Source organism: Mobula birostris, chromosome 8 (genome assembly GCF_030028105.1).
Source record: "Mobula birostris isolate sMobBir1 chromosome 8, sMobBir1.hap1, whole genome shotgun sequence".
In the NCBI taxonomy this organism is placed as follows: Eukaryota; Metazoa; Chordata; class Chondrichthyes; order Myliobatiformes; family Myliobatidae; genus Mobula; species Mobula birostris.
In genome coordinates, this window is record NC_092377.1 from 139,228,439 (window position 1) to 139,254,479 (window position 26,041).

A 26,041-nucleotide genomic window follows, 5' to 3' on the forward strand; every position below is an offset into this window, starting at 1 on the left:
GGAGAGACTGAGCGGTGATAAACCATCACTATGTGTGGCAGTTTTCCATACGCAGACCCTGCTGAGGATCTGTGGACCTTGTGCAGAGAGGACTTCCTCAGCAATGGGTCTCCTGCCTAGCTGCTGGTGTGGAGATAGACCGACACCAGAGCCCAACTCGCCATCCCTGGCCACATGCAGAAATCGGGAGGGGAGGGGAGGGGATGGGACAAGTGCTCTCCTATCCTTCCCGTGTTCTGGAGACTCTGATCTCAAAGGGTGCAGGTCCAGCTACAGTCCAACCTGCCCAGGTATGGGGTCACCTTTTACCTGAAAGGGGAGGGGCTGCAAGGATCAGAGATTCAGCTGGTGAGGCAGTCTTCAACTGAAGACCTACTAGCAGAGGAACCAGAGAGCGGCCATAAACAGAAATTCTCTCTGCATGGAAAGATGTAATGAGCCATCTGCTATAGGAGTCTCCAAAGCACAGGAATATAGGAGCAGGAGTGTGAGTAAGCCTGCCCACTGTCAATATTATCTTGACTGATCTATGCTGGGTTCAACTCCTCTTCTATGTCAGTTCTCCATTGCCCTCAATTCCCCAATCCTTCACCTACCTCCACCTGCAATGCTTCTGACAATCCAGCCCCGACCACTGCCTGGGGAGGTGATTACAAATACTCACTACCCTTGGTGCCAACACCTCACTCTTTTACAGAAACACTACGGACACAAGACCCCAAAGGGATGGCTGCTAAGTGACAGAGAGTTAGATCGGAAAGTATGATGTGACGAGGAGAGAGGGAGGTGACAAAGGTTTACAGATAAGTTAAGGGAATGGGAAAAAGCTGGTCTATTAGGATGCAACGTGGGAAAATGTGAAATCCTCCAATTTGGCAGGAAGTATAAAACTAACATATTATGTTCAGTAAATCGTGGGGCATTGCAGAGTTTGTGAGGTGAGGGATCCGGGTGTCCAAGTGCATGATTCATTAAAGGCTCAAGTATTCAGGGAAGCCAACAGAATTATATTGCCTATTGCGAGGTAACGGAATATAAAAGTAGGGAGGTGTGGCTGCATTTATATTGTATGTTGGTGAGATTACATCTGCTGTACTTTGTATAATATGGGTCTCCAGATTTAAGAAAGGATATTAGTGCTTTGGGAACAATTTCAAAAAGGGTTACACTTCTGTTACAGTAAAACTCTGATGGTTCTCTCTCTGATGATTTGGAGATCCTGATGGCTCAGTATCTGGCTCACTGGGTGCTGTCAGCTGTGACCGCTGGGGCCCTGGTTCCCACAGCACCCTTAATGTTCACTTGGTGCTGTTCCCCATTCACCCGTGGAACTTACTGGGGCCTCATTTCCCAACCTTCCTTCTAATTGATTGGGTACCAGCTAAAGAAAAAGTGAATGGAAGAATTATTGGAATAACATCCAATCAGCTGGAAATTCTGCCGGTCCAGTATCACCAAGGTTCTCAGGATGTTGGATTAACAGAGTTTACTGTACCTGGTTGTCCTGAACAGAAAGAACATTTGGTGAGGTTTGTATCCATTGGAGTTCAGTAGAGTGAGAAGTGGGGTTGGTTAAAATATATCCCGTGGACCCTGGGGAGGGCAGTTCCTCTTGAGGGAGAATGGAGAATTAGAGCCCAAAGGTTAGAGATAAAACGTAACCAGGTCAGAAATGATCAACATTTTCTCTCAGAGGGCTTCAAGTCCTTGGAACTCTCTTCCCCAAAGGAAGGTAGTGATTGGTCACTGGATTATTATTACTGTCACCATGATCCAAGATACAGTGGAAAGCTTTTGATTGCAAATCATTCAGACAGATAATCCAGTTAGACCATCACATATGTAAGTGTATCAAGGTAGTATTGAAGGAGAAACAATAACAGCATGTGGAATTTGTGAAATATGAATATGTTGAATATAGCGAAATAACTATTTTCTTATTTTTCTGAAGCCAATGGAAACATTAACTGTGTTCAGATTTTTAAGGTGGAGGGAGGTAGTTGATGAACAAAGGGAGATTTTAATTCATTCAAGGGATGTAGGCTTCGCAGGCTGACCCAGCAGTGAATCGCCCATCCGTAGTTGCTCTGGAGAAGCTGGCGGTGAGCTGTGTTCTCGGGTCACTGTAGCCCCTGAGCTGTTGTTAAACCCGCAGTGCTGTAGGGAGAGAGTTCTAGGAACAGCTATATATTTACAAGTCAGGTGAGTGGCTCGGAGTGCAGCTTTTGCTTTTGCTGCCCCGGTCCTTCCAGCTGGTAGAGGTGGTGGGTTTCCAAGGTGCTGCCTGAGAAGTCTTGGTGAGTTGCAGCAATGCCGATGGAATGAACTGCCACTACTGTGTGGTGTTGGAGGAGTAAGTGAATGGTTGTGAGAGGGGTAGCTATCGAGCAGGCTGCTATGTATTCTACAGTGCCCAGCTTCTTGAGTGTTGTTGAAGCTGCATCTCTCCTGGCAAGTGGACACTGCTCCCTCACACTCCGCACTTGAGCCTCGGCTGCTCTCTTCAGTCCTGGCCCCAATACAAACCACACTCAGAGACTGAATCTATGTGAAGCAGTTGACTTTAACACTGGAGTTCTCATCAAACACACACGGATATTTCAGATATTTTTGAGGATGTAACTAGTAGAGTGGATAGGGGAGAACCAGTGGATGTGGTATATTTGGATTTTCAAAAGGCTTTTGACAAGGTCCCACACAGGAGATTAGTGTGCAAACTTAAAGCACACGGTATTGGGGGTAAGGTATTGATGTGGATGGAGAATTGGTTAGCAGACAGGAAGCAAAGAGTGGGAATAAACGGGACCTTTTCAGAATGGCAGGCGGTGACTAGTGGGGTACCGCAAGGCTCAGTGCTGGGTCCCCAGATGTTTACAATATATATTAATGACTTGGATGAGGGAATTAAATGCAGCATCTCCAAGTTTGCGGATGACACGAAGCTGGGTGGCAGTGTTAGCTGTGAGGAGGATGCTAAGAGGATGCAGAGTGACTTGGATAGGTTGGGTGAGTGGGCAAATTCATGGCAGATGCAATTTAATATGGATAAATGTGAAGTTATCCACCTTGGTGGCAAAAATAGGAAAACAGATTATTATCTGAATGGTGGCCGATTAGGAAAAGGGGAGGTGCAACGAGACCTGGGTGTCATTATACACCAGTCATTGAAAGTGGGCATGCAGGTACAGCAGGCGGTGAAAAAGGCGAATGGTATGCTGGCATTTATAGCGAGAGGATTCGAGTACAGGAGCAGAGAGGTACTACTGCAGTTGTACAAGGCCTTGGTGAGACCACACCTGGAGTATTGTGTGCAGTTTTGGTCCCCTAATCTGAGGAAAGACATCCTTGCCATAGAGGGAGTACAAAGAAGGTTCACCAGATTGATTCCTGGGATGGCAGGGCTTTCATATGAAGAAAGACTGGATGAACTGGGCTTGTACCCGTTGGAATTTAGAAGATTGAGGGGGAATCTGATTGAAACGTATAAAATCCTAAAGGGATTGGACAGGCTAGATGCAGGAAGATTGTTCCCGATGTTGGGGAAGTCCAGAACGAGGGGTCACAGTTTGAGGATAAAGGGGAAGCCTTTTAGGACCGAGATTAGGAAAAACTTCTTCACACAGAGAGTGGTGAATCTGTGGAATTCTCTGCCACAGGAAACAGTTGGGGCCAGTTCATTGGCTATATTTAAGAGGGAGTTAGATATGGCCCTTGTGGCTACGGGGATCAGAGGGTATGGAAGGAAGGCTGGGGCGGGGTTCTGAGTTGGATGATCAACCATGATCATAATAAATGGCGGTGCAGGCTCGAAGGGCCGAATGGCCTACTGCACCTATTTTCTATGTTTCTATGTTTCTATAAGGAAACGTTTAGTGAGAATTCAGTCAGGCCTGCACAGGAAGGCACCTCCCAATTCCCACCCAGCTAACAGGAGTCACCTGCCACTTGTTTCTACCTCAGCACCTGCAGCCTATTTAAACCCAGCTCTCATTCACAGTCCTTGTTCACTCATTGATCCGGTTGCCCTCAGCTAGTTGCTTCTAGCCTTTGTGGTCCCTCATGGCTTGTTAGTTTGCAGTCTTGTTACTAAAGTTATTCACCACTGAATCATCTCACTGCTCTGCTTTTGGGTTAAGCCTCTTCTACATTTCCTGACGCACTCAAAGGATCAGCTCAGGGAGATCTCTCAACATACTCAGTATAGTGAGGAACTGTCTGAATAGAGAACAATCGAATGGTCCATCATTGTTCAGTAACAAGCACCCCCTTATGTCCCTCCTCCTTTCCTTTCTCCCATGGTCCACTCTCCTTTCCTATCAGATTCCTCCTTCTATACCCCTTTACCTTAGCACCTATCACCTCCCAACTTCTTACTTCGTCCACCTCTGCCACCCACCTGGCTTCACCTATTGCTTTCTACCTTCTTCACCACTTCCACCTTATTCTAGGGTCTTTCCCCCTTCCATTCCGGTCCTGGTAAAAGGAACAGATCTGAAACATCAACGATTTATTCCTCTCCATAGATGCTGCCTGAGCTGCTGAGTTTCTGCAGCATTTTGTGTGTATTGCTCTGGATTTCCAGCATCTGCAGAATCTCTTGAGTTTATGGTCTGCTGCACATGTCCTTTGCTCCATTTATGAATCAACCACGTGCTTTTCCCACACTCGCTCCTGGCAAGAGACACACATCCATTCTAAAATTCTCACCCTTGCTTCCAAATCCTTCCTGAGGCTTTCCCCTTCCTTACCTCTGCAGGTTCCTCCAGGATAGGGCCTGTCTTCCACTCCCAACTTCCAAGGCAGACCACGTACTTAGTGTTATTTCGAATTACCCTTCTCTGAAGATGTTCAAACCTAATAGAGGGGCGCCTTTTCAAAAAAGAGATCTGGAGAAATTTCTTTAGCCAAAGGGTGGTGGAATTTGTTGCCACATACAGCTGTGGAGGCCAGGTCGTTGGGTGTACTTAAGGCAGAGATTGATAGATTCTTGATTGGACATGGTATCAAAGGTTACAGGGAGAAGGCTGGGAACTGGGGTTGAGGAGGAGATTGATAAAAGAATCAGCCATGATTAAGTGGCGGAGCAGACTTGTTGTGTCAGATGGCCTAATTCTGCTCCTATGTCTTATGGTCTTATGAAAACCAAACACTTCTCCATATGACTCTCTCTACATTTCCTGTCCACCCACCCTTCACATTTACTCTTCGCCCTCCTTCCGTCGAGCAGAAGGTACAGAAGTTTAAGAACATATACAACCAGGCCCAAAAACATCCTATCCTGCTGCTGGAAGACACCTGAATGGACTTCTCGGACACATGATCTCTCAGATGACCTTGGCATGACCCTTGCACATCAGTTGAATACCTGCACTTTACTTTCTCTGTAACTGTGATGCTATATTTTGCATTCTCTTATTAATTTTCCTTTTTACTACCTTGAAGTACTGATGTATGGATTGATTTGACTAGATGGTATGAGGCAAACATGACTGACAAGAAGTCAAAGACAGCATAAAAGCAAAAGGGAAGGCATATCATTTAGCAAAAATTATTGGGAAGGTAGAGGTAAGGAAGGTAAGTGCAATGTTAGCATTCAATTTGAGAGGACTGGACTACACAAGCAAGGACGTAATGCGGAGGCTTTATAAGGCATTGCACTTGGGAGTATTATGAGTTGTCTTGGGTCCCTTGTCTAAGAAAAGATGTACTGGCATTGGAGAGGGCTGAGAGGAGGTTCACGACAATGATTCCAGGAATGAAAGGGTTAATGCATGAGGGGCATTTGATAGCTCTGTGCCTGTACTTGCTGGAGTTCAGAAGAATGAGGGGTGATCCCATTGAAACCTATCAAATGAGTGGTTGTGGAGAGGATGTTTTCTATAGTGAGAGAGTCTCGGACTAGGGAGCACAGTATCAGAATAGACTCCGAGTCTGGCTAAAGGAATTTTTCCTCATCTCTGTTCTAAGTGGATATCCTTTGGATATTGGAGAGATGAGGAAATGTTTCTTTAGCCAGAGGGTGGTGAATTCTTGGAATTCATTGCCACAGAAAGCTGTGGAGGCCAAGTCATTGGGTATATTTAAGGGAGAAGTTAACAGCTGCTTGATTAATCAGGGTGCCAAAGGTTACGGGGAGAAGGCAGGAGAATGGGGTTGAGATGGATAATAAATCAGCCAAGATGGAATGGCAGAGCAGACTTGTTGGGCTGTGTGGCCTAATTCTGCTCCTGTGTCTTATGGTCTTATGGCCTTAACAAAAGCTTTTCTCTGTATCTTGGTACATGTGACATTAATAAACCAACTACTCTAGGAACACATTGAACTTAGGTGCTGGCCCGTCAGTACGGCACCAAGGAAATCCAAAACGAAGTTGGTGTATTCAGGAGTAAGCGAGCCTCAGGAAAAATGATCATTTGGAATTAACATCACATAACCTATCCAGTCTTGAAAAAATAATACCATGTTAGAGTCTCATTTCCTCAGAAGATAATTTTTTTTCAGTTTTAGAGAGGGTGCAAAGGAGGTTTATTAGGACTGGATTAGAGAACATATCTGATGAAGGAAGGTTGAGCGAGCTAGCACTTTTCTCTTTGGAGTGAAGAAGGATGAGAAGTGTATTAACAGAGGTATATAAGATTACAAGAGGCATAGATAGAGTGGACAGCCAGTGCCGTTTTCCCAGGGTGACAATGGTTAGTACCAGAGGATGTCCTATTAGGGTGAGTGGAGGAAAGTTTAGAGGAGATGTCTGTGGTGGGTTTTTACACAGAGTGGTGAGTGTCTGGAGTGCACCATCAGGTTTGGGGGTAGAGGCTGACACATTAAGGGTATTTAGATTAGATTATATTATGAGAACACGCAGTCCTCTTTTATTGTCATTTAGTAATGCATGCATTAAGAAATGATGCAATGTTTCTCCAGAATGATATCACAGAAACACATGACAAACCGAATGGAAAAACTGACAAAAACCACATAATTATAACATATAGTTACAACAGTGCAAAGCAATACTGTAATTTGATAAGAACAGACCATGGGCACGGTAAAAGCCTCAAAGTCTCTCGAAAGTCCCATCATCTCACGCAGACGGTGAACCTCCAGCGCCGCAAACTTGCCGATGCAGCATCCTGGAAGCATCCGACCACAGTCCGACTCCGAGTCCGTCCGAAAACTCCGAGCCTGTCCGAAAACTCCGAGCCTCCGACCAGCTGTCTGACACCAAGCACCGAGCACCATCTCTGCCGAGCGCTTTGACCCCAGCCCCGGCCCCGGCAATAGGCAAAGCCGAGGATTTAGGGCCTTCCCCTCCGGAGATTCTCGATTGCACAGTAGCAGCGGCAGCGAAGCGGGCATTTTAGAAGTTTCTCCAGGTGTTCCTCCGTGCTTCTCATGGCTGTCTCCGTCAAATCAGGATTGTGCGTGGCCCCTAGTTAACACATACGATATCATTTGGAACGGCCGCGTGCGTTGCATCACGCCGCCATCTTCTCCTCTTCGATAGGCGCATGGATGAAAGAGAAATGGATGGCTATGATCTATGAAGGAGGGAAGGATTAGACTTAATCATAGAGCAGGTTCAAAGTTTGGCAGAATATCATGGGCAGAAGGCCCATACTGTGCTGTGCTGCTTTGCACTATGTATCTTATTTTCTGCCTCTCTCTGATCTTTTCTATCTTCATAATATTTTCTATTTGTTTTCTGTACATAATGTAAATGAGCTTATGCTATTTGGTTAGACTGTGTCTCAGCTCACTTTGTTATAGACCCTCACTGTACCTTGATCAGCTTACCCATGTCACAGGCATGGTGGTTCAGACACCCAAATAGAAGCCAGAATTGGTTAAAAAGAAATCCTTGCAGGCAGGTGTGAGTGTTATGAATAGTGATTCCTAAGTGTTGTTTGCAAAATTTCAGGTTAACATCTCTCTAACTAAACGTCTTTTAATGTTCTGAACCATCATTAGTATTACTAACATGCAGTGCTTTAAACAATTACAGTACACAATCATGTTCCATTTAAGGTAACTTTTATACACAATATGGGACTTAAGGACTTCAATTTGGGACCTTATAGACAAGAGCTCAGCAAAAAGGGACAACTTAGTTCGAGCAGCTTGTGTTTCAGTAGTACTGTATATAAATATTGCAAGGACTGAAGTCGATTGGAGCTATATGCATTGCAATGCAAGTTGGAAATGTATGCACTGAACCTGATATTAGACAAAGGCTTGCTTAAACTGGGAATTTCATCAACAAATCTACTTAGCTTTGCAACTGTCATTCACAATAAAAAGTTACATTCATCAGAAAGCAAAGTATGTGCTGGAACACCACAGATCAGAGAAGGCACTTGGGACCTTTATGGGGCCCATATAAACTGAACTCTGGGTGAAAGTTATCTCAATACACCGAATACTGTATTTGATATATAGAAATTTACAGATTACTACATGCATATTGATATTCCAAAGCTCTTTTTCCTTCATACTCCCAAAGTAAAGACAGTTGTAAGATCGTTACCTAGAGTCCACCATTCTCACAACAAAGGACTATTATTTGGAACCCCATTGGAAAGTAAACAATAATTAGAGGAGTGTTTGGGGTGACTAAAAGTATGATTTGCGTTTCTGTATTATCTTTGGGATATCATAGAAACAGCACAATACAGGCCCTTCGGCCCACAAATCTGTACCAAACATGCCCTTACCTTAGAACTACCTAAGTTTACCCAAAGCCCTCTATTTTTCTAAGCTCCATGTACCCATTCAGGAATCCCTTAAAAGATCCTATCGTTTTTGCCTCCACCACCATCGCCAGCAGCCCATTTCATGCACTCACCACGCTTTGTGTAAAAAAACTTACCCCTTACATCTCCCCTATACCTACTTCCAAGAACTTTAAAACTATGTCGTCTTGTGCTAGCCATTTCTGCCCTGGGAAAAAGCCTCTGACTATCCACATGATCAATGCTTCACATTATCTTGTACACCTCTATCAGGTCACCTCTCATCCTCCGTTGCTCCAAGGAGAAAAGGCCGAGTTCACTCAACCTATTCTCATAAGGCATGCTCCCCAATCCAGGCAACATCCTTGTAGATCTCCTCTGCACCCTTTCTATGGTATTGATGAAAGTACTTCTGAAGAGTGATCTGAATGGTAACGTAGGAAGCACTGTAGCCAATCTGCGCACAGCAAACACCCACAAAATGACCAAATAATCTCTTTCAGAAATGTTGGTTGAGGGAATGAATATTAGCATGGACCCCTCTACTTGGGATCAAGATGACCCCTGGCTGCAGTTTCTGTTGAGGTAGTTTTTCTTGGGATGGTTTTGGGGACGGAAAAGGGAGTCAGGGGTTTGGTTGAGGTTTAGGGACAGGGATGTAGGGAAATTAGAAGTTAGGCCAGAGTCTGGGGCTCCATTCCACGCTCCACGTTTGAAGGACAATGATATGGATGTGTCAGATGTTGGGCTGGTGGCCTCCCCAGGTCAGCAAGCTGTTGGCAGGTACCAGGATTGGAATTCCACGTGGGCACGAGGCACAACGGCCGATGACTCCCTAGTTACGTGCATCGGTGAGAGTGGAGTTTGAGGCCTAGTGTTCGGGGTCCTTGGAATGAAAGAGGTCATGAAGGCAGGGTGTCACTGCACCCTGCGCACATAATACCTTACTGTAATAGCCTACCAAACCATTGCATGAGGCTGATAAATAAGGCACATTTTGAAGGTGCTGTGTATTGCCACGACAAAATTCCATTAAAAGGACTTGCCCTGTGTCTTTTTATGAATGAACGGAGTGATTGTGGATTCTATTGCAACCCTTCATTCCTAACCGATGACGTCATATCTGCATAAGCACAGGCCTCCTACTCAATTCCCGGCACATTCACTTCACTAACTGCACCACAATTTATGATGCTCTGTAATGATCATGTCACATGACTGGCCTTCAGTGCCAAAGCTAAGGGAAAGGACCTCTGCAAGAACATCTGAACAACATGTCACACAGCTGAGGTCCGACAATGAGCCTTTCACTGCTTCCCAGTACTCATTCAAGGCAACCCTGCAGCTACAGACTTTAAGAGCTGTTGCAATGGAACAATCCACTCTACTGCCAAAGGATTTCTCAAGTGGCCTCGGAACTGAAAAAGGAACGTTCACATCTGGCACATGGGCTCACTGTGAGAAGCACTGAGCCAATTTCTACCCATCCTTGGGTGAGGATGGGCCACAGTAGATCTTGGCCTAACTTGTTGAAATCATCCTTGCATTGACATGACTGTGAATGGTCAGTGGGCAATACAATCCATGTACCTTGTCTCTGAAAGTCAGTCTATTGGTTTTACAATTCTCAGCCCTAATGGCCAGGCTGAGTTACTGGTCAGAAAGACTTTGGCTAGACTCAAGAACAGCTGCGATCCCCCTGCCATCAGACCCTTGAACTTTTGAACTCTCAGTCTTCCTCGTTGTCTTTTGCACTTTGTCTACCTGCACCTCTCTCTCTCTGTAACCGTAACACCACATTCTGCGTCCTGTTTTAGAAGGGTCTGGTTGATAACGCAAACAAAAGCTTTTCACAGTATCTGAGAGCGTGTGACAATCTGAGTCGCAATCTCCTTCTGAAGCCAATCACCCCAACTGGGGCACAGGTCGCCAGCAGCAGCTCGCATGAGTTCTCGGTCTTGGACCTAAGGTCCTGAGGTCTTGGATCTCTGTTCAGGCTCTGTGGCATCTGCTTTCTCATACATCATCCAGGCGAAGATCCTTCCTCTCCCAGGGATGAGGTCTTTGGAGTTCTGTGTTTTTATGGGATGGGGTTGCTATCCCCATGCCAAACGCTCCCTTCACAGCTTGGCTTGGGACCATCCATGGTGGAGTTAATCCCAATACTAGGTTTGGGTCATACTGTCCCAAATGAGGCAAATGAAGACTGCCAGAATGGGAGATTTATTCAGTTTGGGAGAGGACGATGGATCAGAGTGAACTTTTCATTATCTAACCAGAGTACGTTAACCTGGACCTTTTCTCCTCATTTGTTCCGGATAATGTGACCAACTCTTAAAGTGTTAATGATTTCTCTGTTGACAATTTCTCAATGGAGTCATGAAGCCAAATAGGCCCTTCAGCCCAACCTGTCCATACTGACCATCTAGCACCTATCAATACCAATAGGCAACACTCGGTCCATAGCCTTGCCTGCTTTGGCGATGCCAGTGATGGTGTGGCTACTACTTTCGTGTGAGATGTTCTGCCTCCACTTCCCCTTCAGGCAAGTGAGTTCCAGATTCCAACCCCCCCCCCCCCCCAGAAAAGGTCTTCCTCAAATCTCCTCTAAACGTTTTACCCCCTTCCTAAATCTGTGCCCTCTAGTTTTGGACACTTTGGCCATCTTTCCAACAATCTTCCCGATCAGCCCCCTCTACTTCCAGGAACACCAAACTCAAGTCTAGTTGCATGTTTGAAATATTCCAGCCCAGGCAGACATGCGGAGAGTCTCCTCTGCAACCTCTCCAGTGTAACAGTTCCTAACAACGACGCCAGCGCTAATTAATCGGGCATTTCCCTCGCCTCCACGGCAGTTTTCAGCGTGGGGACTGCGCAGTGCTGTCACCCGAGACACAACCGTGGCGTAGAGGCCACACTCAGAATTCCACGCAGAGGCACACAGCGGCCTCAGGACGGCGCTTCCCGGCTCGCTCAGTAACACGCCGGGATGCGGCTCATTTCCTTCTGGGAGAGCCAGTCTTGACAAGGAGGCGGAGCCGCCGCAGAAACCACACCACTTTCGAAGTGGACTACCTCCAGGGGAGGGGAATCAGCGACCTGGAGGGAAGCTGCGGAATCCCCTGGGGGGTGGGGGCAAGTGTCTTCTGTCTTCCTCCCGTCTCAGCCGGGCTGGCTGCAAACTCCCCAACAAGTGATTTTTCCCCCCGGCCCCCTCCCGTGCTTTTCTGCCTGTCCAGCTGTGCGCGGCGTTGACTTGGAGGGACATGTGATTGGACAAGGATCTGGCAAGGCTTCAGCAGCAGGGATCCCGAGCAGGCAGCGCAGGAGGCTGCAGTCTCACTGCAGCGGTGCACTGAACTGTCTCAATGTCACAGCGGCCACTGAGAAAAGTTTCAGGATGGGAGGGTCGCACTCTCAGAACCAGCAAAAGGGAGGAGCGAGACCCTTGAAGCAGAAGGCGAGCGCGTAAGTTCACCCAACACCGTTGAACCAGGGTAGCGGTTCATCAGTTGTGTTGCAGTCGGAGTGACACTATGTTTTATTGTTGTTTGATCGGGGGCACGGCTAAATGTGGATTGCACAGTGCACAGATCCTCTCCCTGCGATCGCGCCTGAGTGTGATACAGTGGCATTCATTTTGAAAAGTTATGTGCGCCCGGTTAATTTTTAGAACGGGGAGAGCTGTGACTAGCATCGACTGGCAATCGCAGATCAATAATCGCTGGGCTCTGCAGTTGATCAGTGGAAGCCGTTCCGCCGGATTTCTGTCAACTTTCTGCTTCAAACATTGAAAAGCGCGAGGCGGTGTGGCCCCTTCCCCTGGACGCTGGTGCCTGCTGTTGACCCGGGTTCGGTCCCGCTTAAACCGGGGTGTTAAGTCATTAGCTGCGCATTCGCAACCCGGGCCTGTTCATGAGTGAAGCGAACTGGGTTTCAGACGCTGAGGCTGTCGTTGGTTGATGCTCTTTCTGATAGACAGCTAGGTTCCCTGCTGTCTGGAGTTGGGCAGTGATGACTGGCAGGAGTTTCTTCATGGCCGCTCCATCAGGTTTTCATTGCACTGAAGGAGGGTGAACTTAGCAGGATTTAATCGCCTATCCCCAGACGTCCTTGAGAAGGAGGGAGTGACCTGCCTTCTTGAACCAGGCTCGGAAAATGCTGAGGGAACTGAGCAGGCCCGGAGGGATATAAACGGTCGACCTTTCGGGCTGAGACCCCAGGGACTGTTTAATCCTCTCCTTAGATGCTGCCTGTCCGGCTGAGTTCCAGCATTTTGTGCGCATTGCTCCAAATGTCCAGCATCTGCAGAATCTCATGTGCCTTCTTGACCTGCTGCAACCCTTGCACCCACAAGACCGCAGGGGAGGGTGATGGTGGGGGGGGGGGGGAAGACTTTCCGGAATTTGACCCTGCCATTGTGAAGGAATTGAGATGTATTTCCAATTCAGGATAGTGTTAGGCCTGGTTGCCATGCTGCCTTTTTGGAAGTATTAATAGCATAGTGAAGTTAACCCCAGCTATAGTGGAAAACCGATGCCTGCTTTTATAATGTGCTTTCATGAAGTATTCATTAACCCTTCCCCTTGGATGGAATGCTTCTGGCTTCCACTTGCTGTGAGAGCGACCGGTTGGTACCAGGTACCCTGACGGAGGTGATGGCGTGAGAACTACCAATCATTGCTTCCAGTCCCGTTCACTATATTGGATTAGCCTGATTAGGAACTGTTGGAGCTGGTCAGTGATGCCACATTTAGCATTCAGAGGAGAGATCGGAACCTCATGCCCATTGTCATCCCACACACACGTTGACCTTAGTGCTATTTTGGAAAATGAATGATTTCCACTATTTGGAAAATAGTGTTATTTTGGAAATGGAATAGGGTGACTCCTATGGAGGTCGGCCTGTCCCAGCCTCTACAGCAGCAATGGAAGTCCACTAATACCTACATAGGCCTAATATTTCCCTAAGTATTCCACCAGACTACTTTGCCATGACGCTCTTTGCATGCATAGCCCACTTTAAGAATCTAATTCTCTGCTGTCCTATTTGATGAGGGAATGGTGTGGTGTGCTGTGAGGACCACTGCAAATTGGCAATGTGTAGACTTGCTTCGATTGAGCCGAATGATCGATAGGAAGCACTGCCAGTGGTGAAAGTTGAAACAGCACGAGGCAGAGGCAGGACAAAGCTCTGCAGCAAAATGCAGTGGTCACACCCAGGTGTAAAAATACCTCATTTCACAGCAAGTATTTTGATGAAAGAATTCCTGCAGGCAGTTTGTGCAAGTGCAGGCCATTGGTACATTTCACACATGGGTAACAATTTTGTCAGTGCAGAATTCACAGCGGCTGAAGTCCGAGATTGGACACAGTCTGGCTCAGTCACCTTCACACTAGGGTCTGCTTGGATTATTGATGGGCTGTGCATATTTTGTAAGGTAAACCTACATAGTGATAACATTGCGAAGCTGGCTATGTCTGTAATATGGGATTGGACTCTCACTGACTCGCCACTGGGTTTAAGGAGGAGAGGACTTGCAACAAGGGTTGAGGTTGTTGTTCAATGTTGTGATGGCAGATATTTGGTTAAACCCTTCCAAATGTGAGCCGGGGATAGTTGGACCCTATGAATGACACTTTGAATAAAGTGGTTGGTAGGTTTTTAATTAGTAAGGGTGTCAAAGGAGATGGCAGGAGAATGGGGTTGAGAGGGATATTATATCAGCCAAGATGGAATGGTGAACAGACTCATTGGGCTGAATGGCCTAGTTCTGCTCCTATTTCTTATGGTCTTCAAGTTTAAAACATTGCTTTTGGAGCTGGTCTTCCACAGGCACTAGGAAAGCCTAGTGTCAGGGTGAACCTCAACTCCCTGCTGCCTCTGTGATCAGATCAAATGGTGGAAGAACATGGCTGAAAGCAACGGCGGAAGAAACTGTGCAGGTAGGTTAGCTGGCCCCTTGGTCAACCCCTTGCGTAGATGGGTAGCTAAAGAGCCAAGGGGCATATGGGAGAGGAGTTGTTGCAAGTCTACAGAGGAGAAAGGGAGTGGGACCAATGGGATTGTTACCTGAGAGCTGGCATAATTCCAATGTGCTAATGAAGAGCCAAAATGGATGCAAACATATTATTGACATTCATGGCACTCAGACCATAGCCCTCCATACCCCTCCTATCCAAATGGGGCTTAATTGTTGAAATTGAACCCGCATCCACAACATTTTGTTCCACACAGTCACCATCTGAGTGAAGTTCTCCTTCATGTTCCCTTAAAATATTTCACTTTTAACCCTTAGCCTCTGATCTCTCGTTCTTGTGTCACCCAACCTCAGAGGAAAAAGCCTGCTTGCATTTATCCTATCCATACCCCTCATAATTTTGTTTAACTCTATCAAATCTCTCTTTCTGCTACGCTCTAGTCCTAACCTATTCTTCCTTTCACTATAACTCAGGTCCTCAAGTCCTGGCAATGTCTTTCAGACTCTACCTACCTGTGATGTCACTTTCAAGAAATTACAGACCTGTATTCCCAGATCCCTCTGTTCAACTGCTCTCCTTAATGCCCTGCTGCTCACGTGTAAGTCCTACCCTGGTTTGTCCTTCAAAAGTTCAATGCCTCACAGTTGTCACCAATAAATTCCATCTGCCATTTTTTGGCCCATTTTTCCAGCTGGTCCAGATCCTGCTGCAAGCTTTGATAGTCTCCCGCGATGTTCACTATACCCCAATCTTGGTATCATCCACAGATTTGTTGATCCAGTTTACCACATTACCAGATTGTTGATATAGATAACAAACAATAATGGACCCAGCACTGATTTCTGTGGCAGCCACTAGTCACAGGCCTTCAGTCAGAGAGGCAAACATCTACTACCACTCGGTGGCTTCTCTTGAGAAGCCAAAGTCCAATCCAGTGTACTACCTTATCCTGAATTCCAAGTGACTGAAACTTCTAGTCCAACCTCCCATGTGGGACCTGGTCAAAGTCCTTGTAAAAGTCCATGTAGACAACATCCACCGTCTTGACTTCATCAACTTTCCTGGTAACTTCCTTGAAAAACTCCTTCCTTGAAAAAGATTGGTTAGACACAACCTACCGTGCTTAAGGGCATGTTATCTCGCCCTAATCAGTCCATGTCAATCCAAATACTCATATATCCGGTCTCCTAATACCTTCCAATAACTTTCCCACTGCTGATGTCAGGCTTACTGGCCTATAATTTCCCAGGTTATTCTTAGATCCTTTCTTAAATAATGGAACAACATTAGTTAATAACCTTTTATTATCTGGTTGGGGAAAAGCTCTCATTACCTACTAAATGCTCCCAGTGGCATGCACCTCAAATTACCTCTGACAACCAAGTCCAGCTCCTGGCCTTCACGTGTGGCTTAGCCCCTAAGTCTGGCGGAACCGTTTCTACTGACAGGAGAAGGGGCAAAGGCGGGTCTCTGGCACCTTAAAACCAGTCACTTTGGGCAGATGGGGCTCGTCAGCTCATCAAGGAGAAAGAAGACTCCATCTGCCTACCATCTCCCTCTTCAACTAGATCCACCCATTGCCCGCCTCACCCCTTCCCTCTCATCTCTTTATACTGGTCATCTCCACACTTAGTGCTCAGTCCTGATTCTGGGACCTGACCTCTGTGGATTTAAAGAAGCCATTCAGTTGCATTGATTACCTGGTGTATTAACTGGTGATACAGAATGAGTGGAGTAGATAGTGTGTCAAGCTTGAGAGAGGGATGGGGTGTGGGTAGAACTGTTACCCCGCATATTGAAGTTATAATAAGGTAGTTTGTGATGTTCCCTCCACTTCTGCTAATTACCTTATAGATTAGAGGTGAGGAAAATGTATCACCCAGGAGGGTGCTGGAGTCTGGACCCCACAGTCTGAAAGGACAGTGGAGGCACGACTCATTATCACAATAACCAGCACTTGGATGAGGATTTATGTCTGCTTGGTTATCTGTTTAGGCTGACAAGGATGTGATAGGCCGAATGGACTTGTTGTGTTGCCTTGATTTCTATAATTTGTGTTTCTTCTCCTATCCGACGGATCAGCTGTGCAGCAACACACACTCACCTCCCTCTTTCTTCCTGACACCCCCGTCCCCTTCTCCCCTCTCACCCCCTCACCCACACTCACCTCCCTCTTCCTCCCTGACACCCCCTCACCCACACTCACCTCCCCCCTTTCTTCCTAACACCCCCTCTTTCTCCCTAATACCCCCTCTTTCTCCCTGACACCCTCTGTCCCCTTCTCCCCTCTCACCCCTCACCCACACTCACCTTCTCTCTTCCTCCCTGACACCCCCTTTCCTCCCTAGCCCCCACTTCCTCCCTGCCACCCACTCTCCCCTTCTCCCCTTCTCCCCTTCTCCCCTTCTCCCCTTCTCCCCTTCTCCCCTCTCACCCCCTCTCCTTACCTTCTCTCCCCTCTCTCCCACAATCATCCCTCACCCCACTCTCCCCGCTCTCCCCCTCCCCCACAATCACCCCTCCCCCACAATCTCACTCTCCCCTCACTCTTTCCCCACTCTCCCCACTCACCCCCTCACCCACACTCTCCCCACTCTCCCCCTCACCCACATTCACCCCCTCACCCACTCTCTCCACTCTCCCCTTACCTCCCTCACCCACTCTCCCCACTCTCCCCCTTACCTCCCTCACCCACTCTCCCCACTCTCCCCCTCACCCACAATCACCCCTCACCCACTCTCCCCACTCTCCCCCTTACCCCCTCACTCACTCTCCCCACTCTCTCCCTTACCCCCCTCACCCACTCTCCCCACTCTCCCCCTTACCCCCCTCACCCACTCTCCCCACTCTCCCCCTTACCCCCCTCACCCATTCTCCCCCTTACCCACACTCTTCCCACTCCGCCTCTCCCCCCTCTCCACCCCTCTCTCTCCCGCCCTCCCCCTCCTCTCTCCCCCCCACACCCCACCACCGGGTTATGATGATGAAGTTTAGATTTCTTCATCTCTTTTTGTCCGTGGAAGGAAGTGAGTTTGAGGGATGTCCGGGTTGTGCCCACATAGGGCGGCGATACTGTGGCTGTTTATCCACAGAGTGACTGAAAGCAGGCGGTCTTGTGGTCCAGAGCTGGAAAAGAGGTTAATGATTTTTCCCTCACCCCACCGGAGGCTGTGACCTTCACTCAGTGTTAGCAGCAGTGTTGGCCTGATCTCATTGGGCAGCAGTGGAGAAAAGTCCCTCTGGTCACAATCCCTGGCGGAGAGAACTATGTTGAGTAAACATTCCTAACAAGTGGTTTATATGCGAGGTCAGAGGTTCATGAACAAATCAGTACGTCATCGGATGCCTGAAATTATTCAGCTTTCACACAGATGACACTGCTGACAGGAAGTTCTTATGGCAGGTATAGTTAGATCAGCTTTGTCCCGACTGGGAGGTGGCTGTCGCAGCAGATTATATGTGGGCACCTCTAGTGGTGACCTACAATAGGCCGGTTCCACCCTAAAGGACTAACATCTTCAGGAGACAGTCAAAGGCGAAAAAGAATAAGGTCTCAGCTACACTGTCCCTTTTCACTTCATTCCTTTGTTACCCAGAGGCCCAACAATCTCTCTTTTGAATGAACTCAGCCCTCTGAGGTGAACATTTCCAAAAGTTCACTTGTAGAGTTCCACAGCACAGAAACAGGCCTTTTGGCTCAGCTGGTGTGTGTCCATCTGATCTTCTGCCTAGTCCCAGCTACCATAGTCCTTCATGTCCCTCTCATCCACGTACCTATCCAAACTTCTGATATATATGCTACAATTGAACCTGCATCGACCACTTCTGCTGGCTCATTTCTCATTCAACGGCCCTCTGAGTGAAGAAGTCCCCCCCCTCAGATTCCTTTCACCTTTCACCCTAAACCTATGACCTCCAGTTCTCATCTCAACAATCTGAGGGTGAAAAAGCCTGCAAACATCCCCCCTACTTATTTTGAATACCTATAGGACCTCCCCTCATCCCCCTGTATCCAGAGAATAAAATCCCAACCTACAATAGCCAATCTTTCCCTATAACTTGGATTCTCAAGTTCTGGCAACATCCTTGTGGAAAAAAGCTTCTACTTCTCTCAGTGCATAGAAATGTTACTGGTGTGGATTGTTCTTGGGATTGTGCAAAACTCTTGGCATGAGCATGGGGCAGTACGGCCTCTTTGTATGCTGAAAGATGGATGCAAGTCTATGGTTCTGTCTTGTATTGTCCCAGGGATTCAATGTAGGGATGTTAAAGGCACCTGTTTGCTTGTTAAGCAATTAAAGAGTCTAGAAGGAATCATTATAGGGCAGTAAATGAACTAATCACAAAAGATCCATCCAATAGGGAATTGATTTTTCTTGAGAGAACTTTCAGGGCCATTTTAGCACAAGGATTACTTGAGGCAGGTTGGTTGAACGCATTTAAAAACAACATTAGATGAATCTATGAGGAAAAAGGGGATGCAAAGATTGAGAAGAGGGAGACGGAAAGAGAGGAGAGTTGAGTAATCGTAAACTCTGATACGGAATGAAAAATTACACATCAGTAGAGGGGGGAAAACAGAGTTAATGCTTTGGGTCTAAGAATGTGATAAAACAAATTAGCTTTACAACACACCAAGGGCCAGGGAGAGATGGATAGGACAGAGGGAGTGTCTCTGATAAGGTGATTCTACTCTTTTCTGTTATTTCAGATGAGGTGGCTGCTGCCTCACAGTGCCAAACTTCTGGTTCGCTCCTGGCTTTGGGGGCTGACTGTAGAATTTCCATGTTCTGTCCATGACTTGTATTTAACCTTAATTGTTCTGGTTTCCTCACACATCTCAAAGATGTGCAGGTTGCTGGGTAAATTGCCCCTAATTTGTATGTGAGTGGCAGAATTTAGGAGGAATGGAAGAGAATATGTGGAAAATTAAAGTGGCATGTGTAAGTAGATGGTTGATGTTTGTGGGGCAGAATTGCCTGCTTCTCTCTGTGACTCTGTTTCCCTTGTTATTTGTAATCTGCTTTTGCCCTTGCATGGTTGCCCTGTTGACTGTTGAGCATAATTGGATAAGTGCCTACCTGGTCAGGTAAACACTTCTGCCATTCGGTGGTTGGCAATAGAATGAACAAATAGTTGAAGACAGTGGACTATCACAGCCTGTAAGTGGTGATCTGTCTCCACTGAACTTGGCCAGAGGGGTTTCGGCCAGGATGTCCTGGGTACGCTCCTGCCTAGGAGGGGACGAGGAAGGCATCACTAACGCGGGCACGCCAGGAGCCCAGACGAAGCTGACCTACCTGAACACTATGCTAGGACAGCCTTGTACACTTCACATATGTGATTACATAGGAAACTTAATTAACAGGATTTGATTGATATGTTTCTCCTATTCTGGCATTTCACAGAAGACCAGGTTTTGGTAAACACAGATTGGTTGCAGCATAAACCACATAATTATTCGTAAGTATAATTTAGTTAACAACAGATGTAGGGTTCAGACTCAACAATAGTGGCGTGCAAGAGCATTGCCATCAATGATGTGTCTTGGTGCAGTTGCATACAGCTGCATCCCTTCTCTCTATTGTTGAACATTATCAAAGGTTCCAGCGCAAGCTACATCCTATTTCACTAGATATTAACCCTCTCCATTCCTGTCCCTACAACACATGCTGAGAAGTGGGGGGGTGGTGCTCTACCTTTGAAGAGGAGGGGTATTCAGAATCTTCCAACTTTCGAAGGGACGGTGTTGGCAAGGTGCTTTACGTTCGGCTTGGCGCATTGTCCCACTGTGTCTCTACACCCACTGAGAGTTGCACTTTTATCATTAACCGTTATCTGCTCCTCTGGATGAAAGAATCGGAAACCCTGGAGGCATTTGACATCCGTTAGGAGGGAAATTGGATTCATGGCTCAGTTTTGTCATCATGGGAAGAAGTTTAGGAATTAAAAAGTCATCATCAAATGAGGACCTTCACCTTTTTCAGCTGTTTGATCATCAACCTGAAGCATTGGCTGGTTTCTCTGCAATTACTTCCCCATGGAAACAAATCACACCTTCTTGGAAAATTTGTCAGGGTCAGTGAAGCTAACCATAAACCAGGGGTTTCCAACCTGGAGTCCATGGACTGCTTGCTGAATGGTATTGGTCCATGGCATAAAACAGTTCGGAAAGCTCTGCCCTAGACCTTAGGGGTACATTGATGCGCTTAGCACCAGGACAAAGGGATGGAATGTGATTGCTTTACATTCTCTTCCCCAGAGAGTTAGCGTGCCCCGATGTTGAGTGCATGCAAAGCTGTGATCGATAGATTGGTGGTTCCTGTAGAGAGGGGCAGGGAAGTGACTTGAAAGGGATGATCAGCCATGATCACAGTGAGAGGCAAAAGAAGCTGCTGAGATTGAGTGATGCCTCCTTTCTCGGATTCCTGTGCCCAGCCTTGGTTCTCTTGCCCTAAAGGCGGGTGATAGTGTTGAAGATGAGGTAGCCGATTTACAAACTGAGGCAATGTGTAGTGAAGCGAGGCTGTTGATAGGGAAACAGGATAAGATGCTACATAAAAAGGTGGACAAAATCAAAAAGGGTGAAGGTATATTTGAATGCGCTCAATGTATGGAATAAGGTAGATGAACTTGCAGCACAGTCGCAGCTTGGCAGGTATGATGTTGTAGGTATCACAGAGTCATGGCTGAAAGAAGATTATAGCTGGGAGCTTAATGTGAAAGGATACGCATCGTATTGAAAGGACAGGCAAGAAGGCCAAGCGGGAGGTGTTGCTCTGTTGGTAAAAAATGAAATCAAGTCATTAGAAAGGGGTGAGATAGGGTCAGAAGGTGTTGATTCTTTCTGGTTAGAGCTAAGGAACTGCAAGGGTAAATAGACCCTGATGGGAATTGTATACAGACCCCAAACAGTAGTAAGGGATGTGGTCTACAAATTACAACAGGAGGTAGAAAACACGTGCCAAAAGGGCAGCATTACAGTAGTCATGGGGGATTTCAATATGCAGATAGATTGGGAAAATCAGGTTGATGATGTATTTCAGAAGGGAGAATTTCTAGAGAGCCTATGAGATGGATTTTTTCGAGCAGCTCATCGTTGAGCCCACTAGGGGATTGGTTATTCTGGATTGGGGCTGTGCAATGGACCAGAATTTATTGGAGACATGAAGGTGAAGTTGAAGGAACACTTTGGGGGTGGGGGGGGGGGGTAAGTGATCATAATATGATCAAATTCACCCTGAAATTTGAGAAGGTGAAGCCAAAGTCAGATGTGTCAGTATTATAGTGGAGTAAAGGGAATTACAGAGGCACGAGAGAGGAGTTGGCCAGAAATGACTGGAGAAGAACACTGGAAATGCTTTCACTGAGTGCCGTAAACAGCACAAGAACTGGAGGTCCTTTCTTTGTGAGATAGTCAGCTAGTTGTTTCTTTGTAGTTCACTGTAGTACGCAATGAATTTTCTATGCTTGGACAAATTCTTTGGTGCTGCTTATATCTAGGTGAAGGCTCTTCTCTGTAACTGACTTGGTGGATTTGATGACATCAACCAAAGAGTACAGTAGTCTGTGACACAAGTTATTTGTAGACTGTTCATCTTTGGGTTGCCATGGACAAGTTCAGAACAGCATGTGGCCAGATAAACAGCATTGTCAATACCTTCAGACATTGCAAGGATTTCTTCTGCCAGCTACTTTGTACAACTCTTTGGATCCTTTTTGATTGCCAGCAGAGACATGAAAATCTTCCCTCTTGTCCTTTCAGTACAATAAAATGTCCCCCTTGAGTAACTCTATCAGGAAGATTTCTAAGTGAGGCATCAATAAAGACAACAAGCCTCAGTGATGTTCTTCCTGTCCAACCTGAAATGATGACTTTAGCTGAGGGATAACTATTGAGGCAAAGTTTTGTGACCCTCCCCATATGAAGTCATCTACATGGCAGGCCAGTACTCCAATCACATGATATCCCGAATCTCGCCAGTAAAAAAAAAAAACAGCTGGATCCACTGGTGACATCTTCCACCTGTTTTCATCATTATTTCCTTGACCTTTTTATACCAGTAGAGTGATGCATCTGCTAGACCGTACACACACTTCCTGAGTTTCCACAGTGTTCCTTCACCTCTGGCTTCAGGCAGGGATTGAATGTAAATGTCACGAGACAGCTCCATTCCCCGTAGGAATGCGGATCTTATGTCTATGAAATGGGATTGCCAGTGCTTTTGACATATCACTGAGAGAGGCTGTCAGAGAGACTCTGATATTGGTGAGTCTTTCCAGAGTTCTCCTATGTTCAGTTCCTTGAAACCTCTAGCCACCAGGTGTGCTTTTGGTGTAATTCCTGTTGGAGATTCTTTCAGGGTGCTCACCCATCTTGTGGACACTGTTTTTTGGCCAATGCCTCTGACTTCCTCAAACGTTCCATTATTTCTCCAACTTCCGATTTCATCCTGGTTTGTAGATTCACGCAACACCTCTTTAGTTACTAGGACATCGTCACCTTGATATTTCTCAGATGGTCCAGCCTGATCTATACTTGGTTCAATATGAAGTCTGTCTACACGTGACATGTTGACTGACCCTGCACTGCCAGTGACCATGGCTGGTTCTAGGTAATTCAAGTTGTAGCAACTTGTGTTTCTCCCAGTGGCTTTGCCTGCACATCCTAAGACTTCAGCTATGTACGAGTTACCAGTGTCTTGGACTACAAATCAAACAGTTTGTTCTGTTTTGAGACTGAAACTTCCATGTTGTCTTTTGCACTTGTGATAATTTCCGTTCAGGCAAGTTGCTGAGTCCCCATCTGCACTCTCTGTGTTAATGTTGAGCAACTCCATATGGGTCCTTAGCTGCACTCTCCTCATCCCAGTCCGTGCTCTGTGATTGTGTACCAAATAAGGGCTTTTCATTTTTTTGTGTCGTTCTCCATGGAGTTCTGATGGTCTGCAGTTTGTGCTTTACCTAATCTGGAATGATGCTCTCTCAGCTATGTACCTCCACGTGTCACAAATACCACAACTCCATCCTAACCAATGACTACTCCAGGACCTTCCCATTCTGCGCAGTCTGCTCTTTTGTAATACACTTTGTCCTCTGTTTCATATTTGTCATTTGTAGGAGGGACCTGTGCCCTCAGTGCTCTTCAAATTCTCTCCGAACACTGTTTCAGTGAATGCTTCCTTGATGGATGTAATACTGAAATATGTTTCCCAACCCATTCACTCCTCGTAGTGCCCTCCAGAGCAGGTGGTCTGTCAACCAGTACAGAGGAAGGTTTAGATTCTGGTCAAACACCAATTGGTACGGGCTTTAGCCAAGTACATTGCGCATGGTATCCTTTGTCATACGGACCCAGCCTAGGGCTGTGTTTCAATGACAACCATTGCTTTTCTTTACCTTGAGTGTTATTTCAGTAAGTGCTTGATTGTGTCACTCCAGAAGTCCATTATTCCAAGGATTATATGCCACTACAGGAGGAAATCTGCAGATGCTGGAAATTCAAGCAACTCACACAAAAAATGTTGAGGAACGCAGCAGGCCAGGCAGCATCTATAGGAAGAGGTATGGACCTGACGAAGGGTCTCGGCCGGAAACGTGGACTGTACCTCTTCCTATAGATGCTGCCTGGCCTGCTGCGTTCACCAACGTTTTTTGTGTGTGTTGATTATATGCCACTGTTGTTTTTGTTTCAATGTTAAAGTTCTCTGCCATATCTCAGAATTCATCATTATTAAATTCACCGCTGTATCACTAAATACTTTCCAAGGTGGGCCAGGAATGGATGAAGTTTTTTACGATCTCTGAGGGTCTCTTTGTATTTGCAATGCTACCAGCACTGAAATGTGTGAACTCAATGATGTGGAGATACCACCCTCCTTGCTCCATTTCATGTAGGTCTACGGCTACTGTTTCTTTGGATTCAGGTGCTAGTGACAGACCAACTGCAGGCTTGGGTTTGGGCTTTCCAAACTTTTGGCGTGTCTCACAGCTGTCAATTATCTGCTTTAGAATGGAAAAATAATCTGCATCTTTGTTTCCTGAACTCCTGAGCAGTTTCTGAAGTCTATCGATTGAAGTGTGTCCACACTGCTTGTGAAGTTTGAGCAACACTTTGCATTTCTCATCTCAGGTCATGTTTTGTGTGACAGTTAGTACTTCATTCTCACATTGGTCCTCAGTAACGTCTTGAATGTGCACACAGTAATGTCCAGATCTGGTGAGCTCAAGAGACACTGGCTGTTGAAATATCATTGCTTGGTCATTCTCCATATCCAGTACTGTCCCTGCTTTCTTCAGGGAAGTTTTACTCCAGAGTAATGGAATGTTCACTGATACCACCTCTGGTTCAGTGTAACATTTTGTCTGCCTTACTTTTATGGGAATTTTCACTCTTTTGGTGGAATGTACAATCTTTCCATCTCCAAATTTGAATGCATTGTTACTGGGTGTATTTGTGTTCACTGGTTTCTGTACTTTATTCTGGTTTAGTGCACTTACGTAGCTTTTAAGCCGTTTTTCTCCCCACACTGTGTGTGTGCATGCTGTATCAATAACATCTGATCCTAGAGATTCTATCAACAAAATCTCTGCCTCAGATGTCTGTGCATTAGTAAGTGATTACTGCAAACAACATGATAATGGCGCTCTTCTCTATCTTCAGATTTATTTTCTTCAATTAGCCTAACTTGTTCAGGTCTGGACGGACAGTTTCTTCCCAGTTGTAAATACTTTGACTTACTGCACATTTCGATCTCCTGCCATACTTGTTTATTGGATTTGTGCCAGGTAATGGTACCCTTGTCTGGTCCCTCTGGGATCTACGTCTGCTATACTCTTGTTTCTGCTCAGTGAAGTGTGCCATGTCCTGGCTCAAACTAATTCAGACTGTTGCCCTAGCGGCCTTTGCACCAAAAATGCTCTTCAATGCTGGTTTCGTAGATGTAAATGTAAGTTCTGTGCATGCAGTTAATGCTAGCTGTCTGTCCTTTATGTCTAGACACACAGTATCGAACAGTTTAAAAGCCAGTGCTGCGTCAGGAGGTTCCATTTTGTGTTTACGCTAGCGACTGTACTTTGTTCAAAAGATCAATAATATAATCAGCCATATTTTTAGAATTGCCTCTGTAAATTTTGTCAAAGTCTGAATATGCCTCATAAATCTGATCTTTTTCTTCCTTCAAAAAAAAAAGTCAAGTGTACTTATTAGCGTATTCATACCGTCAACTTTGTTCAAGTCTTCCACCAAATTCCCATCGTGGTCTCTCTCGCTCTTTTCGAAAGCGGCAATGCAACAGCCAAGGCTTACTTCATCTCTTCCAGTTCTGTAA

At 46.2% G+C, this 26,041-nt stretch overlaps 1 protein-coding gene across 1 annotated transcript in view; it reads left to right on the forward strand.

Annotated features, from left to right (window-relative positions):
- The first annotated feature begins 11,887 nt into the window (after positions 1-11,887).
- Positions 11,888-26,041, forward strand: part of tacc1 (transforming, acidic coiled-coil containing protein 1) — a 212,889-nt gene continuing 198,735 nt past the window's right edge. Inside the window, exon 1 of the mRNA XM_072266464.1 lies at positions 11,888-12,197. Coding sequence (XP_072122565.1) covers positions 12,130-12,197 — 68 coding nt within the window. The 5' untranslated portion in view covers positions 11,888-12,129. The remainder of the gene's footprint in view (positions 12,198-26,041) is intronic.